The sequence below is a fragment of the Salvelinus alpinus genome, chromosome 10 (genome assembly GCF_045679555.1).
Source record: "Salvelinus alpinus chromosome 10, SLU_Salpinus.1, whole genome shotgun sequence".
NCBI lineage: Eukaryota > Metazoa > Chordata > Actinopteri > Salmoniformes > Salmonidae > Salvelinus > Salvelinus alpinus.
Genome location: NC_092095.1, coordinates 66632945 through 66650714, shown reverse-complemented (window position 1 = coordinate 66650714; position 17770 = coordinate 66632945). Strand labels below are relative to the sequence as shown.

The window sequence follows — 17770 nt, the reverse complement described above, 5'->3', positions numbered from 1 at the left end:
AGGTTGTGTTCCAAACAAAACAACAACAGTAATAGTGTGAAGGCGGGGATGCAGGTTGTGTTCCAAACAAAACAACGAGGAGAGCTAAAAATAGCACCTTAAAGTTGAAGACACTTCTTTGAATCTTTTGATTTTCTTATCAACAAATGCGTTAAAAAGTACAGTAAATGTAAAATGCACATAAATTGGATTCAGTCTTGTGTCTGTGAACTGTTGTGTCCTCAACTTTAGTCATCATTTCCCCATCATCTCCAAACTGTTCCTTTTTAATTGCTACCATGGTTTTGCATATGCTTTCCATATTTCTTCTGTAAGAAACATTTCAATTTAGGCCAATCCATAAAGGCCCACGAGTGTAAGGGGTTAACTATTTATCCAGATACAGAGTTTTTTTAAACATGTTTTCAGCACATGAAAACAAAACATTTGATTCATGTTTATTAGACCAGTTTGTTTTTCACTACAGACTTTTAAAGGCAATTTACGCTTCAACAGCTTTTACCATGAATGCGATCTCCGAGAACGTGGGGGAAATTGCCTTTAAAAGGCTATTGCCGGCTTTGAAGGAATCCCAATCTCGGTTCTACACTGCCCGTTAAGTTAATCGGTCAGTACAGTATTTGAGCAGATATAGAGTAGCACTGGAGTAGTCGGTGTCTTACCTGGGCAGGGCTGGGTGTTGCAGTCCTGGTACTCCACTGGGGATCCACTACAGCCACTGGGGCTCTTGCCCTCGGCTGAGGCACAGGTGCGTTTGCGCGTGCGGAAGCCTTTGGCACACTCCTGGGAGCAGGTCGACCACGTCTCCCACGGCGACCACCTGGTGCCACCTGGTTGTCGGAGCAAAGGTCGACCACTACTGCCTCCTCCACTGGTCCTGACCAAGTCTTCAACCAGAGCTGAACCACACAGAGACACACATATACTCAAACATGAGACATTACAACACAAAAGGTGATTTACAATATTATTTTGACTTCTCAAAGTCAAAAATATGTTGTTTTCCTAATGGTATGGTAGGAGAACAGCTCTGATAAACAATGGTCTTCTGTGACCTAAAGCTTGGCAATGAAATACCTGACAATGTGCTGGTTCTAAGAGTGCAGAGGCTTCCTTCCTCATTACATGGTATGATAGTAACCTGTGCAGTTAGAATCTGGGCCAAACATTCAACCGTGGGGTAAAATCTGGGTTAATCGGTTCCAGATGAACTCTTTGAAAAGGTAAAAAAAAGAAACACGTCACCTAAATTATGGAAATGACTTCAATAATGAATTGAAAGCTTTTTATTTTCTGTCTGTGTGGTTTGAAACCAGGGCAGCAGTAATATTTCATACGGTTCATGTTACTGTGAGGCCAGATGTCTCCTCTGGTCTAGACAGCGCCCCTGTGACACAGTGTTTAGACCCAGTGACAGCCTGTGACACGGTGTTTAGACCCAGTGACAGCCTGTGACATGTTGTTTAGGCCCGGTGACAGCCTGTGACATGGTGTTTAGGCCCGGTGACAGCCTGTGACATGGTGTTTAGACCCGGTGACAGCCTGTGACATTGTGTTTAGGCCCGGTGAAAGCCTGTGACATTGTGTTTAGGCCCGGTGACAGCCTGTGACATGGTGTTTAGGCCCGGTGACAGCCTGTGACATTGTGTTTAGGCCCGGTGACAGCCTGTGACATGGTGTTTAGACCCGGTGACAGCCTGTGACATGGTGTTTAGACCCAGTGACAGCCTGTGACATGGTGTTTAGACCCGGTGACAGCCTGTGACATGGTGTTTAGACCCGGTGACAGCCTGTGACATGGTGTTTAGACCCGGTGACAGCCTGTGACATGGTGTTTAGGCCCGGTGACAGCCTGTGACATGGTGTTTAGACCCAGTGACAGCCTGTGACATGGTGTTTAGGCCCGGTGACAGCCTGTGACATGGTGTTTAGACCCAGTGACAGCCTGTGACATGGTGTTTAGGCCCGGTGACAGCCTGTGACACAGTGTTTAGACCCGGTGACAGCCTGTGACATGGTGTTTAGGCCCGGTGACAGCCTGTGACATGATGTTTAGACCCAGTGACAGCCTGTGACACAGTGTTTAGACCCGGTGACAGCCTGTGACATGGTGTTTAGGCCCGGTGACAGCCTGTGACATGATGTTTAGACCCAGTGACAGCCTGTGACATGATGTTTAGGCCCGGTGACAGCCTGTGACATGGTGTTTAGACCCGGTGACAGCCTGTGACATGGTGTTTAGACCCGGTGACTTCCTGTGACATGGTGTTTAGACCCGGTGACAGCCTGTGACATGGTGTTTAGACCCGGTGACAGCCTGTGACATGGTGTTTAGACCCGGTGACAGCCTGTGACATGATGTTTAGACCCGGTGACTTCCTGTGACATGGTGTTTAGACCCGGTGACAGCCTGTGACATGGTGTTTAGACCCGGTGACAGCCTGTGACATGGTGTTTAGACCCAGTGACAGCCTGTGACATGGTGTTTAGGCCCGGTGACAGCCTGTGACATGGTGTTTAGACCCAGTGACAGCCTGTGACATGGTGTTTAAGCCCGGTGACAGCCTGTGACACAGTGTTTAGACCCGGTGACAGCCTGTGACACGGTGTTTAGGCCCGGTGACAGCCTGTGACATGATGTTTAGGCCCGGTGACAGCCTGTGACATGATGTTTAGACCCAGTGACAGCCTGTGACATTGTGTTTAGACCCGGTGACAGCCTGTGACATGATGTTTAGACCCGGTGACAGCCTGTGACATGGTGTTTAGACCCGGTGACAGCCTGTGACATGGTGTTTAGACCCGGTGACAGCCTGTGACATGGTGTTTAGACCCGGTGACAGCCTGTGACATGGTGTTTAGACCCGGTCACAGCCTGTGACATGATGTTTAGACCCAGTGACAGCCTGTGACATGGTGTTTAGACCCAGTGACAGCCTGTGACATGGTGTTTAGGCCCGGTGACAGCCTGTGACATGATGTTTAGACCCGGTGACAGCCTGTGACATGGTGTTTAGGCCCGGTGACAGCCTGTGACATGATGTTTAGACCCGGTGACAGCCTGTGACATGGTGTTTAGGCCCGGTGACAGCCTGTGACATGATGTTTAGACCCAGTGACAGCCTGTGACATGGTGTTTAGGCCCGGTGACAGCCTGTGACATGGTGTTTAGACCCGGTGACAGCCTGTGACATGGTGTTTAGACCCGGTGACTTCCTGTGACATGGTGTTTAGACCCGGTGACAGCCTGTGACATGGTGTTTAGACCCGGTGACTTCCTGTGACATGGTGTTTAGGCCCGGTGACAGCCTGTGACATGGTGTTTAGACCCGGTGACTTCCTGTGACATGGTGTTTAGACCCGGTGACAGCCTGTGACATGGTGTTTAGACCCGGTGACAGCCTGTGACATGGTGTTTAGACCTGGTGACAGCCTGTGACATGGTGTTTAGACCCGGTGACAGCCTGTGACATGATGTTTAGACCCAGTGACATCCTGTGACATGGTGTTTAGACCCAGTGACAGCCTGTGACATGGTGTTTAGACCCGGTGACAGCCTGTGACATGGTGTTTAGACCCGGTGACAGCCTGTGACATGGTGTTTAGGCCTGGTGACAGCCTGTGACATGGTGTTTAGGCCCGGTGACAGCCTGTGACATGATGTTTAGACCCGGTGACAGCCTGTGACATGATGTTTAGACCCAGTGACAGCCTGTGACATGGTGTTTAGACCCGGTGACAGCCTGTGACATGGTGTTTAGACCCGGTGACAGCCTGTGACATGATGTTTAGACCCAGTGACAGCCTGTGACATGGTGTTTAGACCCGGTGACAGCCTGTGACATGGTGTTTAGGCCCGGTGACAGCCTGTGACATGGTGTTTAGGCCCGGTGACAGCCTGTGACATGGTGTTTAGGCCCGGTGACAGCCTGTGACATGGTGTTTAGACCCAGTGACAGCCTGTGACATGGTGTTTAGACCCGGTGACAGCCTGTGACATGGTGTTTAGACCCGGTGACAGCCTGTGACATGGTGTTTAGACCCGGTGACAGCCTGTGACATGGTGTTTAGACCCGGTGACAGCCTGTGACATGGTGTTTAGACCCGGTGACAGCCTGTGACATGGTGTTTAGACCCGGTGACAGCCTGTGACATGGTGTTTAGACCCGGTGACAGCCTGTGACATTGTGTTTAGACCCAGTGACCACACGGTTACTCTGTTCTCTGCAAATTGTCGCAAACACATGCTCTCTATCTGCCTTGCTTCACATGGAGCCTGTCTTAAATATGCACACACACACACACACCCTTCTCCCCCGTCTAGTTACTGTCAGCAGGAGAGGCGTTCTGCCTGCCTGTCTGACCTTTAAATCAATGAGAGGCTGTGGACTGTGACACCTACCCCACCCCGGGGAGCCTGTCACTGGGTACGACCGCTCAGATCGTCCCGCCCCAGTGAGCACAGCATGGGTCATCCCAGCTGGCCGGTTAAAAACCACAGCCCACTGCATAACATCAGAGGTTTAGCATGCTTTCCTTCCTGTCTGTCTGTCTGTCTGTCTGTCTGTCTGTCTGTCTGTCTGTCTGTCTGTCTGTCTGTCTGTCTGTCTGTCTGTCTGTCTGTCTGTCTGTCTGTCTGTCTGTCTGTCTGTCCTTGGTTCTTTAGAAGGGGAGTGGAAAGGTGTATGGAGAAAGTGTGTGAGTGTATGTCCAGTATATATGTATGAGTGGGACGGCCTCAGACTTACCTTCAGTCTCACAGGTGGCGGTGCCGTCGTTGGGGCAGACGCGGGTCTCCACCTTCTTCTTGCCCAGCTGCAGCTGATGAGGGTCTGGAAGTAGGGCCCTGCAGGTGTAGCGGGTCCTCTGCTCCTGGCGGGCCCCGTCCTGGGTCACATTCACCGGCATCCAGGGGGTCCAGGGGGTGTTGCGACGGACCTCCGGACACGCCTCCAGGTTACAGGTCTTGTACTCCTAAGGGAGTGTGTTTTAGGGAAGAGGAGAGAGGAGAGAAGGATGTAGGAAAAGGAGAGAGGATATGTCAGTTTCAACCTGACTGTTCATCCTCTGGCTATGATAAATGAATAATGAAAGATGCCATTCACTAGATCAAATAAGGGTGTTATCTGTGAGAAAGTAGTAGTAAAGGATGCCGTTGGGGTGCAGTGTGTGTGTGTGTGTGTGTGTGTGTGTGTGTGTGTGTGTGTGTGTGTGTGTGTGTGTGTGTGTGTGTGTGTGTGTGTGTGTGTGTGTGTGTGTGTGTGTGTGTGTGTGTGTGTGTGTGTGTGTGTGTGTGTGTGTGTACCGTACCAGAGCACATCCTGGGCAGGTGTTCCCCTTCTCACAGCTCCTGACCCGGGAGTGGACCCCTCCTCCACACTCTGCACTGCACTGAGACCAGGAGCCCCAAGACGACCAGAACACAGGCAGGGGACATGGGCTCTTCTCATTGCACAGCCTGCACACACACGCACACACACACACACGGTAAACCTGCAGTCCTACTCTTTCTGCCTGGTGGTCTCTGTAAGAGAAGGTGAACCGCTGCTTTACAATATGTGCACCATTTCAGGACTTTGCAACGCTGAACCAGGGTCTCCTGCAATGCCACAATACTTTGTTAACCTGCTGAGCTAAAGCTGAGGGCATTAGCTTGGGCAGCTAACGTAAGTCTTCAGTAAGGTTACTCATTACACAAATCTCGTCTGTCACTAAGCATATGATGCAAGATGGGGAGAAAAGCTGACTGAATGTACACCTGACTGAACCTGACTGAATGTACACCTGACTGAATGTAAACCTGACTGAATGTACACCTGACTGAACCTGACTGAATGTACACCTGACTGAATGTACACCTGACTGAATGTACACCTGACTGAATGTACACCTGACTGAATGTACACCTGACTGAATGTAAACCTGACTGAATGTACACCTGACTGTATGTAAACCTGACTGAATGTAAACCTGACTGTATGTGAACCTGACTGTATGTGAACCTGACTGTATGTGAACCTGACTGAATGTGAACCTGACTGAATGTGAACCTGACTGAATATAAACCTGACTGTATGTACTGCATTGAGTCCCTCTGTCTCACCTCTCGTCTCGGCCTTGTCCCACACAGACACGCCCCCCATGCCGGGGTGAGGGGTTGTTGCAGGAGCGCTGGCGCACCTCATACCCGATGCCACAGCTGGTGCTGCACTGACCCCAGGAGGACCAGGGGGTCCAGCCTCCGTTCCTAGAGGAGACAGAGAGACAGAGACAAAGAGAGACAGAGACAGACAGACAGAGACAGAGAGAGACAGAGAGAGAGAAACTCAGAACAACTGGGAAGACACACAGAGTCACCTAAAACTCGAACCGCCTAGTCTATTGTAAACTCTAACCTCCTAGTCTATTGTAAACTCTAACTGCCTAGTCTATTGTAAACTCTAACCGCCTAGTCTATTGTAAACTCTAACCGCCTAATCTATTGTAAACTCTAACCGCCTAGTCTATTGTAAACTCTAACCGCCTAGTCTATTGTAAACTCTAACTGCCTAGTCTATTGTAAACTCTAACCGCCTAGTATATTGTAAACTCTAACCGCCTAGTCTATTGTAAACTCTAACCGCCTAGTCTACTGTAAACTCTAACCGCCTAGTCTACTGTAAACTCTAACCGCCTAGTCTATTGTAAACTCTAACCGCCTAGTCTACTGTAAACTCTAACCGCCTAGTCTATTGTAAACTCTAACCGCCTAGTCTATTGTAAACTCTAACCGCCTAGTCTATTGTAAACTCTAACCGCCTAGTCTATTGTAAACTCTAACCGCCTAGTCTATTGTAAACTCTCTGAAAGCAGAAGAATAGAAGAACAGAACAAACATTGCTGAGTCGACATGTGCTTGTCTGGGAAGCTGACTGGGCTGAGGCATAAAAAAAATCCACCTAATTTGTTTAAGTGCTTCAGGCTGATGGAGCTTCCCTTCTAATTAAATTGGTGCTTCCTGTAAAAGACAATTTAATTTCAGCACCTCTGTCTCTCTCCTGCATAGTAACACAGTAAAGTAAGCAACAAGAAGCCACCAGTGAAGACCGTAATCTCTCTAATAACACACACACACAAACGCACCCACACACGTTTGTTTTACTATTGATTCCCATTCAAAATCCTATTTTCCCTAACCCCAAACCCTTAACCTAACCCTAACCCTATCTCTCAACCCTAATCCTAACCCCAAACCCTTAACCTAACCCTAACCCTATCTCTCAACCCTAATCCTAACCCCAAACCCTTAACCTAACCCTAACCCTATCTCTCAACCCTAATCCTAACCCAAACCCTTAACCTAACCCTAACCCTATCTCTCAACCCTAATCCTAACCCCAAACCCTTAACCTAACCATAACCCTATCTCTCAACCCTAATCCTAACCCAAACCCTTAACCTAACCCTAACCCTAATTCTAACCCAAAGCCTAAAATAGCCTTTTTCCTTCTGGGGACTGGCAAAATGTCCCCACTTGTCTGCATGTTCCTTGTTTTACTATCCTTGTGAGAATTTCTGGTCCCCACAAGGATAGTAAAGCCAAACACACACACACACACACATACACATACACATACACACACACACACACACATACACATACACACACACACACACACACACACACACACACACACACACACACACACACACACACACACACACACACACACACACACACACACACACACATAGACCTGCTATACTGAGAGGTGACAGTCATTTGGTTTTCAACTCACTCTCTAGATAAATCCAATCTCTTTTGCCTAATGAGGGAAACCTCTATTAATAGAGGGCAAGGGAGTCCTTGAGTTTCCTCTGAGAACATGTCACCACTGTCTGGTAGTTGGACTCTGCTGCTGGTCTGATGCTACAACTTGAGTTTCCTCTGAGAACATGTCAACACTGTCTGGTAGTTGGACTCTGCTGCTGGTCTGATGCTACAACTTGAGTTTCCTCTGAGAACATGTCAACACTGTCTGGTAGTTGGACTCTGCTGCTGGTCTGATGCTACAACCTGAGTTTCCTCTGAGAACATGTCAACACTGTCTGGTAGTTGGACTCTGCTGCTGGTCTGATGCTACAACTTGAGTGTCCTCTGAGAACATGTCAACACTGTCTGGTAGTTGGACTCTGCTGCTGGTCTGATGCTACATCTTGAGTTTCCTCTGAGAACATACCAACACTGTCTGGTAGTTGGACTCTGCTGCTGGTCTGATACTACAACTTGAGTTTCCTCTGAGAACATGTCAACCCTGTCTGGTAGTTGGACTCTGCTGCTGGTCTGATGCTACAACTTGAGTTTCCTCTGAGAACATACCAACACTGTCTGGTAGTTGGACTCTGCTGCTGGTCTGATGCTACAACCTGAGTTTCCTCTGAGAACATGTCACCACTGTCTGGTAGTTGGACTCTGCTGCTGGTCTGATGCTACAACTTGAGTTTCCTCTGAGAACATGCCAACACTGTCTGGTAGTTGGACTCTGCTGCTGGTCTGATGCTACAACTTGAGTTTCCTCTGAGAACATGTCACCACTGTCTGGTAGTTGGACTCTGCTGCTGGTCTGATGCTACAACCTGAGTTTCCTCTGAGAACATACCAACACTGTCTGGTAGTTGGACTCTGCTGCTGGTCTGATGCTACAACCTGAGTTTCCTCTGAGAACATGTCACCACTGTCTGGTAGTTGGACTCTGCTGCTGGTCTGATGCTACAACCTGAGTTTCCTCTGAGAACATGCCAACACTGTCTGGTAGTTGGACTCTGCTGCTGGTCTGATGCTACAACCTGAGTTTCCTCTGAGAACATGTCAACACTGTCTGGTAGTTGGACTCTGCTGCTGGTCTGATGCTACAACCTGAGTTTCCTCTGAGAACATGTCACCACTGTCTGGTAGTTGGACTCTGCTGCTGGTCTGATGCTACAACCTGAGTTTCCTCTGAGAACATGTCACCACTGTCTGGTAGTTGGACTCTGCTGCTGGTCTGATGCTACAACCTGAGTTTCCTCTGAGAACATGCCAACACTGTCTGGTAGTTGGACTCTGCTGCTGGTCTGATGCTACAACCTGAGTTTCCTCTGAGAACATGTCAACACTGTCTGGTAGTTGGACTCTGGTGCTGGTCTGATGCTACAACCTGAGTTTCCTCTGAGAACATGTCACCACTGTCTGGTAGTTGGAAGTCTATAGTCTAAACTCTCTGAAAGCAGAAGAATAGAAGAATAGAACTCATCAAGAATAAAACAAACATTGCTGAGTCTACGTGTGCTTGTCTGCTGCTGGTCTGAAGTCTCATGCTACTACTTGTCTTTGTCTAGAGATCCATTTAAGGTCAACATGTACAATACCTTCTCATCAAATATACTGACAGTTTGTTAACATGCTGGAAACATAGAATGAAAGCGGACTCGAACGCACGTCAGCCCAACTGGAACACAACACGGGAATCAGGTGCTCAAATGAGGGATTTGATAATCCCCAAAAGCTCCAGGAAACAAGCTCTGACTCTGCTGACGATCATGACTATTCCACTTTGGGGAAGTCAGTAACTGTTATGATGTTTGGTACTGAATGATGAATAGTAGACTGTAGCTTCCCCTGTCTTCTTTCTCTACAGTACCTGGAACAGTTGGCCACCTGGATGGTGGAGCCCTTGCAGTTGGAGCCTCCACACTGAGGGACTGGACTGTTACAAGAGCGTGAGCGACACGCGCAACTGGTGCTGGCGTCCTCCCTGTCGTCGTGGTTACAGGGTTGCCATGGCACCCAGGGGCTGAAGCCGCCGTCCTGGGTCAGGTTCCTTACCTGTGAGCGGGCAGGAGTTCAGCATCAGAAGGGACCAATCAGAGATGGGGTCAGAATGGTGGCTAATGGGGAAAAGTGGTAGGAGAGAGGGGAATGTGGTAAAAGAGATGGGAATGTGGTAAAAGAGAGGGGAAGGTGATAGGAGAAAGGGGAAGGTTGTAGGAGAGAGGGAAATGTGGTAGGAGAAAGGGGAAGGTGGTAGGAGAGAGGGGAATGTGGTAGGAGATAAGGGAAGGTGGTAGGAGAGAGGGGAAGATGGTAGGAGAAAGGGGAAGGTGATAGGAGAAAGGGGAAGGTGGTAGGAGAAAGGGGAATGTGGTAAAAGAGAGGGGAAGGTGATAGGAGGAAGGGGAAGGTTGTAGGAGAGAGGGGAATGTGGTAGGAGATAAGGGAAGGTGGTAGGAGAAAGGGGAAGGTGATAGGAGAAAGGGGAAGGTGGTAGGAGAAAGGGGAAGGTTGTAGGAGAGAGGGGAATGTGGTAGGAGAGAGGGGAAGGTGATAGGAGAGAGGGGAAGGTGGTAGGAGAGAGGGGAAGGTGGTAGGAGAGAGGGGAAGGTTGTAGGAGAGAGGGGAAGGTGGTAGGAGAGAGGGGAAGGTTGTAGGAGAGAGGGGAAGGTTGTAGGAGAGAGGGGAAGGTGGTAGGAGAGAGGGGAAGGTGGTAGGAGAGAGGGGAAGGTGGTAGGAGAGAGGGGAAGGTTGTAGGAGAGAGGGGAAGGTTGTAGGAGAGAGGGGAAGGTGGTAGGAGAGAGGGGAAGGTGGTAGGAGAGAGGGGAAGGTTGTAGGAGAGAGGGGAAGGTGGTAGGAGAGAGGGGAAGGTGTGTGGGGAAAGTAAATTAATGTGTGTGTCTGTCTTGCCTGTGTCTGAGTCTGTCTGCTGTGTGTGTCTGAGTGTCTGTGTGTGTGTGTGTGTGTGTCTGAGTGTATGTATGTGTGTGTATGTGGTTTGGTGTGTATGCGTGTGTTTGTTTTCCTACATTATCAGGACTCTTAACATTTCACCTGAATGTCCTGAAAAGGTAGGAAAACCTGTTGTTTTTTACATGTAAAAAATTTTCAGGTCCTGAATTTGTTCAAAGCTTAAAAGTTAGATTCAGGCTTTTGGTGTTATGGTTAGGTTTAGGTTTAAGGGTTAGGTATACGATTAGGGTTAGGGTTTTGGGGTTAGGGTTAGTAGTAGGGTTAGGTTTAGGGGTTAGGGAAAATATGATTTTTAATGGTCAAACATTTGTACACTCCAAAAAGTCCTGATATTTCATGAAAACAAAGTGTGTGTGTATGTTACATATGAGGTATGTGTGTGATACATATGAGGTGTGTGTGTGTGTGTTACATATGAAGTGTGTGTGTGTGTGTCTGTTACATATGAGGTGTGTGTGTGATACATATGAGGTGTGTGTGTGTTACATATGAGGTGTGTGTGTGTGTGTTACATATGAGGTGTGTGTGTGATACATATGAGGTGTGTGTGTGTTACATATGAGGTATGTGTGTGTGTGTTACATATGAGGTGTGTGTGTGTGTTACATATGAAGTGTGTGTGTGTGTCTGTTACATATGAGGTATGTGTGTGATACATATGAGGTGTGTGTGTGTGTCTGTTACATATGAGGTGTGCTTGTTACATATGATATGAGGTGTGTGTGTGTGACCCTTACCGGGCACTCAGTGATATTCTGGCTCCACTGGCTCATGTTGGAGCTGTCCTCGATGGTGGTGCAGCGCTTCTGCTTACGGTCCCAGCCACAGTAGGGGTCTCGGGCGTCCAGGCAGTGCCTGTAGGACCCCAGGGCACAAAGACAGCAGTCAGTGGAGAGGGACAGCACTGGAAAACACCTCACACCTCAACTCACTCAACAACATGTTAGCATAAAGCTAGGAAAACAGCTCTCCCCCAATAAAACCCATACAGTATCAGACTGGTGCTAGTTGAGGTGTTGACACATCAAGGAGGACACACTCTGACATATGCTCCACTGTAAGGCACCGTGCCACACAACACGCTTCACTGCAGCTAAGTGTTTGTACGCGCCAGAAAAAACACAAGCTAATTTCAGTCATTAAATCCAGGATTGTTAATGAAAAGAAGTTGTCAGAGACTCCAGGAAGGGAACCCCCTAGCTTAGGAATGCTGTTTGACAACGTGTTTGTGAAACGGCACAGGTCAGGGCACCCCATAGAAATAGATACAGGACTCTAGTGTTTACCAATTTATAGAAGTAGTAAAAGAAGAACGTGTACTACTTCAAAATGGAGATGGCCTCAATGGTGCTGCCCGTGCTCTCAGAGACGCCATAATGGGACAGATACAATGATGCGATGTCTATCAAAGTCAATGGGCAACCTCTCTACCATAAGACTCTGTCTGACAGGCACAGGTGAGGACAGCTTCTCTACCGTAGGACCCTGTCTGACAGGCACAGGTGAGGACAGCCTTTTTACCGTAGGACCCTGTGTGACAGGCACAGGTGAGGACAGCCTCTCTACCGTAGGACCCTGTGTGACAGGCACAGGTCAGGGCAGCCTCTTTACCGTAGGACCCTGTGTGACAGGCACAGGTTAGGGCAGCCTCTTTACCGTAGGACCCTGTGTGACAGGCACAGGTTAGGGCAGCCTCTTTACCGTAGGACCCTGTGTGACAGGCACAGGTTAGGGCAGCCTCTTTACCGTAGGACCTGTGTGACAGGCACAGGTTAGGGCAGCCTCTTTACCGTAGGACCCTGTGTGACAGGCACAGATCAGGGCAGCCTCTTTACCGTAGGACCCTGTGTGACAGGCACAGGTTAGGGCAGCCTCTTTACCGTAGGACCCTGTGTGACAGGCACAGGTTAGGGCAGCCTCTTTATGTAGGACTCTGTGATCTTCCTGGTTGTTTATCTGGCTCCATGAGGCCCAGATGGAGCAGAGAAAACAGGTCCTGTTGACCCAGAGCACTCCGTAGGCTGATGTACAGAGCAAGAGGCCAGTGTGTGTGTGTGTGTGTGTGTGTGTGTGTGTCTGCCTTGGAGCGGAAGAGATAGTGTGTCAACATTGTGGAAGCATTTCACGGTAGAGTCTAGTATGACTTTTCTTATGACCTATGTAGTGCTTATGAAGACTTTGTGAACGCTCTATAAAGCCTTTTATAGATTGTTTGATTATTTGCTGTCTTTGTATCTCCTGTTCCCTTGTATCTGTGCAAGACAATGAGTCAGTCCCAAATACCACCCAATTCCCTATATATTACACTACTATCCATGGGCCCTTGTCAAAAGTAGTGCACTATATAGGGAATAGGGTGCCATTTGGGACTAAGCCTTCTACAATCAGATGAATGGAATATAAATGCCCTAACACCAGCCTACCTAGGACTTATTGGTATTCTGTATAGGGAGCGCGACCAACAAAACACTCCCCTGCAATAAACAGTTGACAGATCAGTTCCTGATAATCAGCAGTAATATCAGTTTAGCAGGCAGCGGGGGAGATACTATCTAACAACCACTGTGTTGATCACCCTGCTGACGGGCTGGCGGCTACAGACTGCACCAAATAATGGTTGTCTGAGAGGGATGGGAAGGGGACAGGGGTATGGTCATAGGGTGTGTGTGTGTGTTACACAAATTATTGTGTGTGTGTGTGTGTGTGTGTATACTGTATGAGAGAGAGATTTGATGGGGTTGGGAGTATAAACGTTTCTCTGTGAGACCCAAGTCAGGACGGGCATGGGTTAGTTTGGGCTTCCAGTCCAGTGAAGGCTCTTTTCTCCAGGTTCAGAGAGCCTCTCTCTACAGCAACAATACATTGCTAAGCAGTGGGGGGGTTAACAAGCCCCCCCAGACCCCTAACTGTCCCTCAAACCCCCGCCTCATCTCCCACTGAGTGAGCCCACTCTGGAAACAGTTTATCACACAACAGCCCCCAGTCTACCAGACAAGGTCTCACTGTGACCCCACTCTGGAAACAGTTTATCACACGACAGCCCCCAGTCTACCAGAAAAGGTCTCACTGTGACCCCACTCTGGAAACAGTTTATCACACGACAGCCCCCAGTCTACCAGACAAGGTCTCACTGTGACCCCACTCTGGAAACAGTTTATCACACGACAGCCCCCAGTCTACCAGACAAGGTCTCACTGTGACCCCACTCTGGAAACAGTTTATCACACGACAGCCCCCAGTCTACCAGACAAGGTCTCACTGTGACCCCACTCTGGAAACAGTTTATCACACGACAGCCCCCAGTCTACCAGACAAGGTCTCACTGTGACCCCACTCTGGAAACAGTTTATCACACGACAGCCCCCAGTCTACCAGACAAGGTCTCACTGTGACCCCACTCTGGAAACAGTTTATCACACGACAGCCCCCAGTCTACCAGACAAGGTCTCACTGTGACCCCACTCTGGAAACAGTTTATCACACGACAGCCCCCAGTCTACCAGACAAGGTCTCACTGTGACCCCACTCTGGAAACAGTTTATCACACGACAGCCACCAGTCTACCAGACAAGGTCTCACTGTGACCCCACTCTGGAAACAGTTTATCACACGACAGCCCCCAGTCTACCAGACAAGGTCTCACTGTGACCCCACTCTGGAAACAGTTTATCACACGACAGCCCCCAGTCTACCAGACAAGGTCTCACTGTGACCCCACTCTGGAAACAGTTTATCACACAACAGCCCCCAGTCTACCAGACAAGGTCTCACTGTGACCCTACTCTGGAAACAGTTTATCACACAACAGCCCCCAGTCTACCAGACAAGGTCTCACTGTGACCCCACTCTGGAAACAGTTTATCACACAACAGCCCCCAGTCTACCAGACAAGGTCTCACTCTGGGGGTACGCAAGAGAGGGATGGAGAGAAGGAAGGCGAGAGGAGAAGAAATGAGGGAGATATGTGACAGGAGAGATGTGACAGGAGAGGGGGATAGTATAAAGAAAGCCACTCCCAAGCTGCACCAGTATTCAATATCACCATATATCGCCAGCAATCAACATCTCCATCTATCAATCACCAGCAATCAACATCTCCATCTATCAATCACCAGCAATCAACATCTCCATCTATCAATCACCAGTAATCAATATCTCCATCTATCAATCACCAGCAATCAATATCTCCATCTATCAATCACCAGTAATCAATATCTCCATCTATCAATCACCAGCAATCAACATCTCCATCTATCAATCACCAGTAATCAATATCTCCATCTATCAATCACCAGCAATCAATATCTCCATCTGTCAATCACCAGTAATCAATATCTCCATCTATCAATCACCAGCAATCAACATCTCCATCTATCAATCACCAGCAATCAATATCTCCATCTATCAATCACCAGCAATCAACATCTCCATCTATCAATCACCAGTAATCAATATCTCCATCTATCAATCACCAGCAATCAACATCTCCATCTATCAATCACCAGTAATCAATATCTCCATCTATCAATCACCAGCAATCAACATCTCCATCTATCAATCACCAGTAATCAATATCTCCATCTATCAATCACCAGTAATCAATATCTCCATCTATCAATCACCAGCAATCAACATCTCCATCTATCAATCACCAGTAATCAATATCTCCATCTATCAATCACCAGCAATCAATATCTCCATCTATCAATCACCAGTAATCAATATCTCCATCTATCAATCACCAGCAATCAACATCTCCATCTATCAATCACCAGCAATCAATATCTCCATCTGTCAATCACCAGTAATCAATATCTCCATCTATCAATCACCAGCAATCAACATCTCCATCTATCAATCACCAGTAATCAATATCTCCATCTATCAATCACCAGCAATCAACATCTCCATCTATCAATCACCAGTAATCAATATCTCCATCTATCAATCACCAGCAATCAACATCTCCATCTATCAATCACCACCAATCAATATCTCCATCTATCAATCACCAGTAATCAATATCTCCATCTATCAATCACCAGCAATCAACATCTCCATCTATCAATCACCACCAATCAATATCTCCATCTATCAATCACCAGTAATCAATATCTCCATCTATCAATCACCAGCAATCAATATCTCCATCTATCAATCACCAGTAATCAATATCTCCATCTGTCAATCACCAGTAATCAATATCTCCATCTATCAATCACCAGTAATCAATATCTCCATCTATCAATTACCAGCAATCAACATCTCCATCTATCAATCACCAGTAATCAATATCTCAGTATTTCCCTACATAAAGCCATCCAATGGACTGTCTGTCTGCCTTACATTATGGAGCGGAAGAGATAGTGTGTCAACATTGTGGAAGCATTTCACGGTAAAGTCTAGTAAGCCATCTACAATCTGATGAATGGAATATAAATGCACTAACACCAGTCTACCTAGGACTTATTGGTATTCTGGATAGGGAGCGCGACCAACAAAACACTCCCCTGCAATAAACAGTGGACAGATCAGTTCCTGATAATCAGCAGTAATATCAGTTTAGCAGGAAGCGGGGGAGATACTATCTAACAACCACTGTGTTGATCACCCTGCTGACGGGCTGGTGGCTACAGACTGCACCAAATAATGGTTGTCTGAGAGGGATGGGAAGGGGACAGGGGTATGGTCATAGGGTGTGTGTGTGTTACACAAATTATTATTATGTGTGTGTGTGTGTGTGTGTGTGTGTGTGTGTGTGTGTGTGTGTGTGTGTGTGTGTGTGTGTGTGTGTGTGTGTGTGTGTGTGTGTGTGTGTGTGTGTGTGTGTGTGTGTGTGTGTGTGTGTGTGTGTGTGTGCTCTTGTGTTTGTGTATATATCCTGAGAGGAAAACCCCAATAAAGCCCCTACATTATTGTAGAAAACTTCCCACTCAACCCCAGCCTCCACTCCTCTTCCCCTCAACCCCAGCCTCTACTCCTCTTCCCCCCAACCCCAGCCTCTACTCCTCTTCCCCTCAACCCCAGCCTCTACTCCTCTTCCCCTCAACCCCAGCCTCTACACCCCTTCCCCCCAACCCCAGCCTCTACTCCTCTTCCCCCCAACCTCCACTCCTCCCTAACTCCAGCCTCCACTCCTCTTCCCCTCAACCCCAGCCTCTACACCTCTTCCCCCCAACCCCAGCCTCTACTCCTCTTCCCCTCAACCCCAGCCTCTACTCCTCTTCCCCCTAACCCCAGCCTCTACTCCCCTTCCCCCCAACCCCAGCCTCTACTCCTCTTCCCCCTAACCCCAGCCTCCACTCCTCCCTAACTCCAGCCTCCACTCCTCTTCCCCCCAATCCCAGCCTCTACCTCTTTCCCCCCAACCCAAACCTCCACTTCTCTTCTCCCCAACCCCAGCATCTACCCCTTTTCCCACCAATCCCAGCCTCTACCTCTTTCCCCCCAACCCCAGCCTCCATCCCTCTTCCCCCCCAGTTAACCACTTCCTCATTCTACTCTCCCCACAGTTAACCACTTCCCCATTCTACTCTCCCCCCAGTTAACCACTTCCTCATTCTACTCTCCTCACAGTTAACCACTTCCTCATTCTATTCTCCTCACAGTTAACCACTTTCCCATTATACTCTCCCCCCAGTTAACCACTTCCTCATTCTACTCTCCCCCCAGTTAACCACTTCCCCATTCTACTCTCCACCCAGTTAATCACTTCCCCATTCTACTCTCCACCCAGTTAACCACTTCCTCATTCTACTCTCCACCCAGTTAACCACTTCCCCATTATACTCTCCCCCCAGTTAACCACTTCCTCATTCTACTCTCCCCCCAGTTAACCACTTCCTCATTCTACTCTCCCCCCAGTTAACCACTTCCCCATTCTACTCTCCTCACAGTTAACTACTTCCCCATTCTACTCTCCTCACAGTTAACCACTTCCCCATTCTACTCTCCACCCAGTTAATCACTTCCTCATTCTACTCTCCACCCAGTTAACCACTTCCCCAT

At 48.3% G+C, this 17770-nt stretch overlaps 1 protein-coding gene across 1 annotated transcript in view; it reads right to left on the bottom strand.

Annotated features, from left to right (window-relative positions):
• The window catches only part of LOC139532665 (semaphorin-5B-like), a 69691-nt gene that overhangs the window by 10086 nt on the left and 41835 nt on the right, over positions 1-17770 (bottom strand). The window contains exons 11-16 of the mRNA XM_071330569.1: positions 11500-11617; positions 9660-9844; positions 6104-6247; positions 5311-5458; positions 4749-4974; positions 663-899 (exon numbers count right to left, since the gene is read on the bottom strand). Of these exons, the coding sequence (XP_071186670.1) occupies positions 663-899; positions 4749-4974; positions 5311-5458; positions 6104-6247; positions 9660-9844; positions 11500-11617 (1058 nt within the window). The remainder of the gene's footprint in view (positions 1-662; positions 900-4748; positions 4975-5310; positions 5459-6103; positions 6248-9659; positions 9845-11499; positions 11618-17770) is intronic.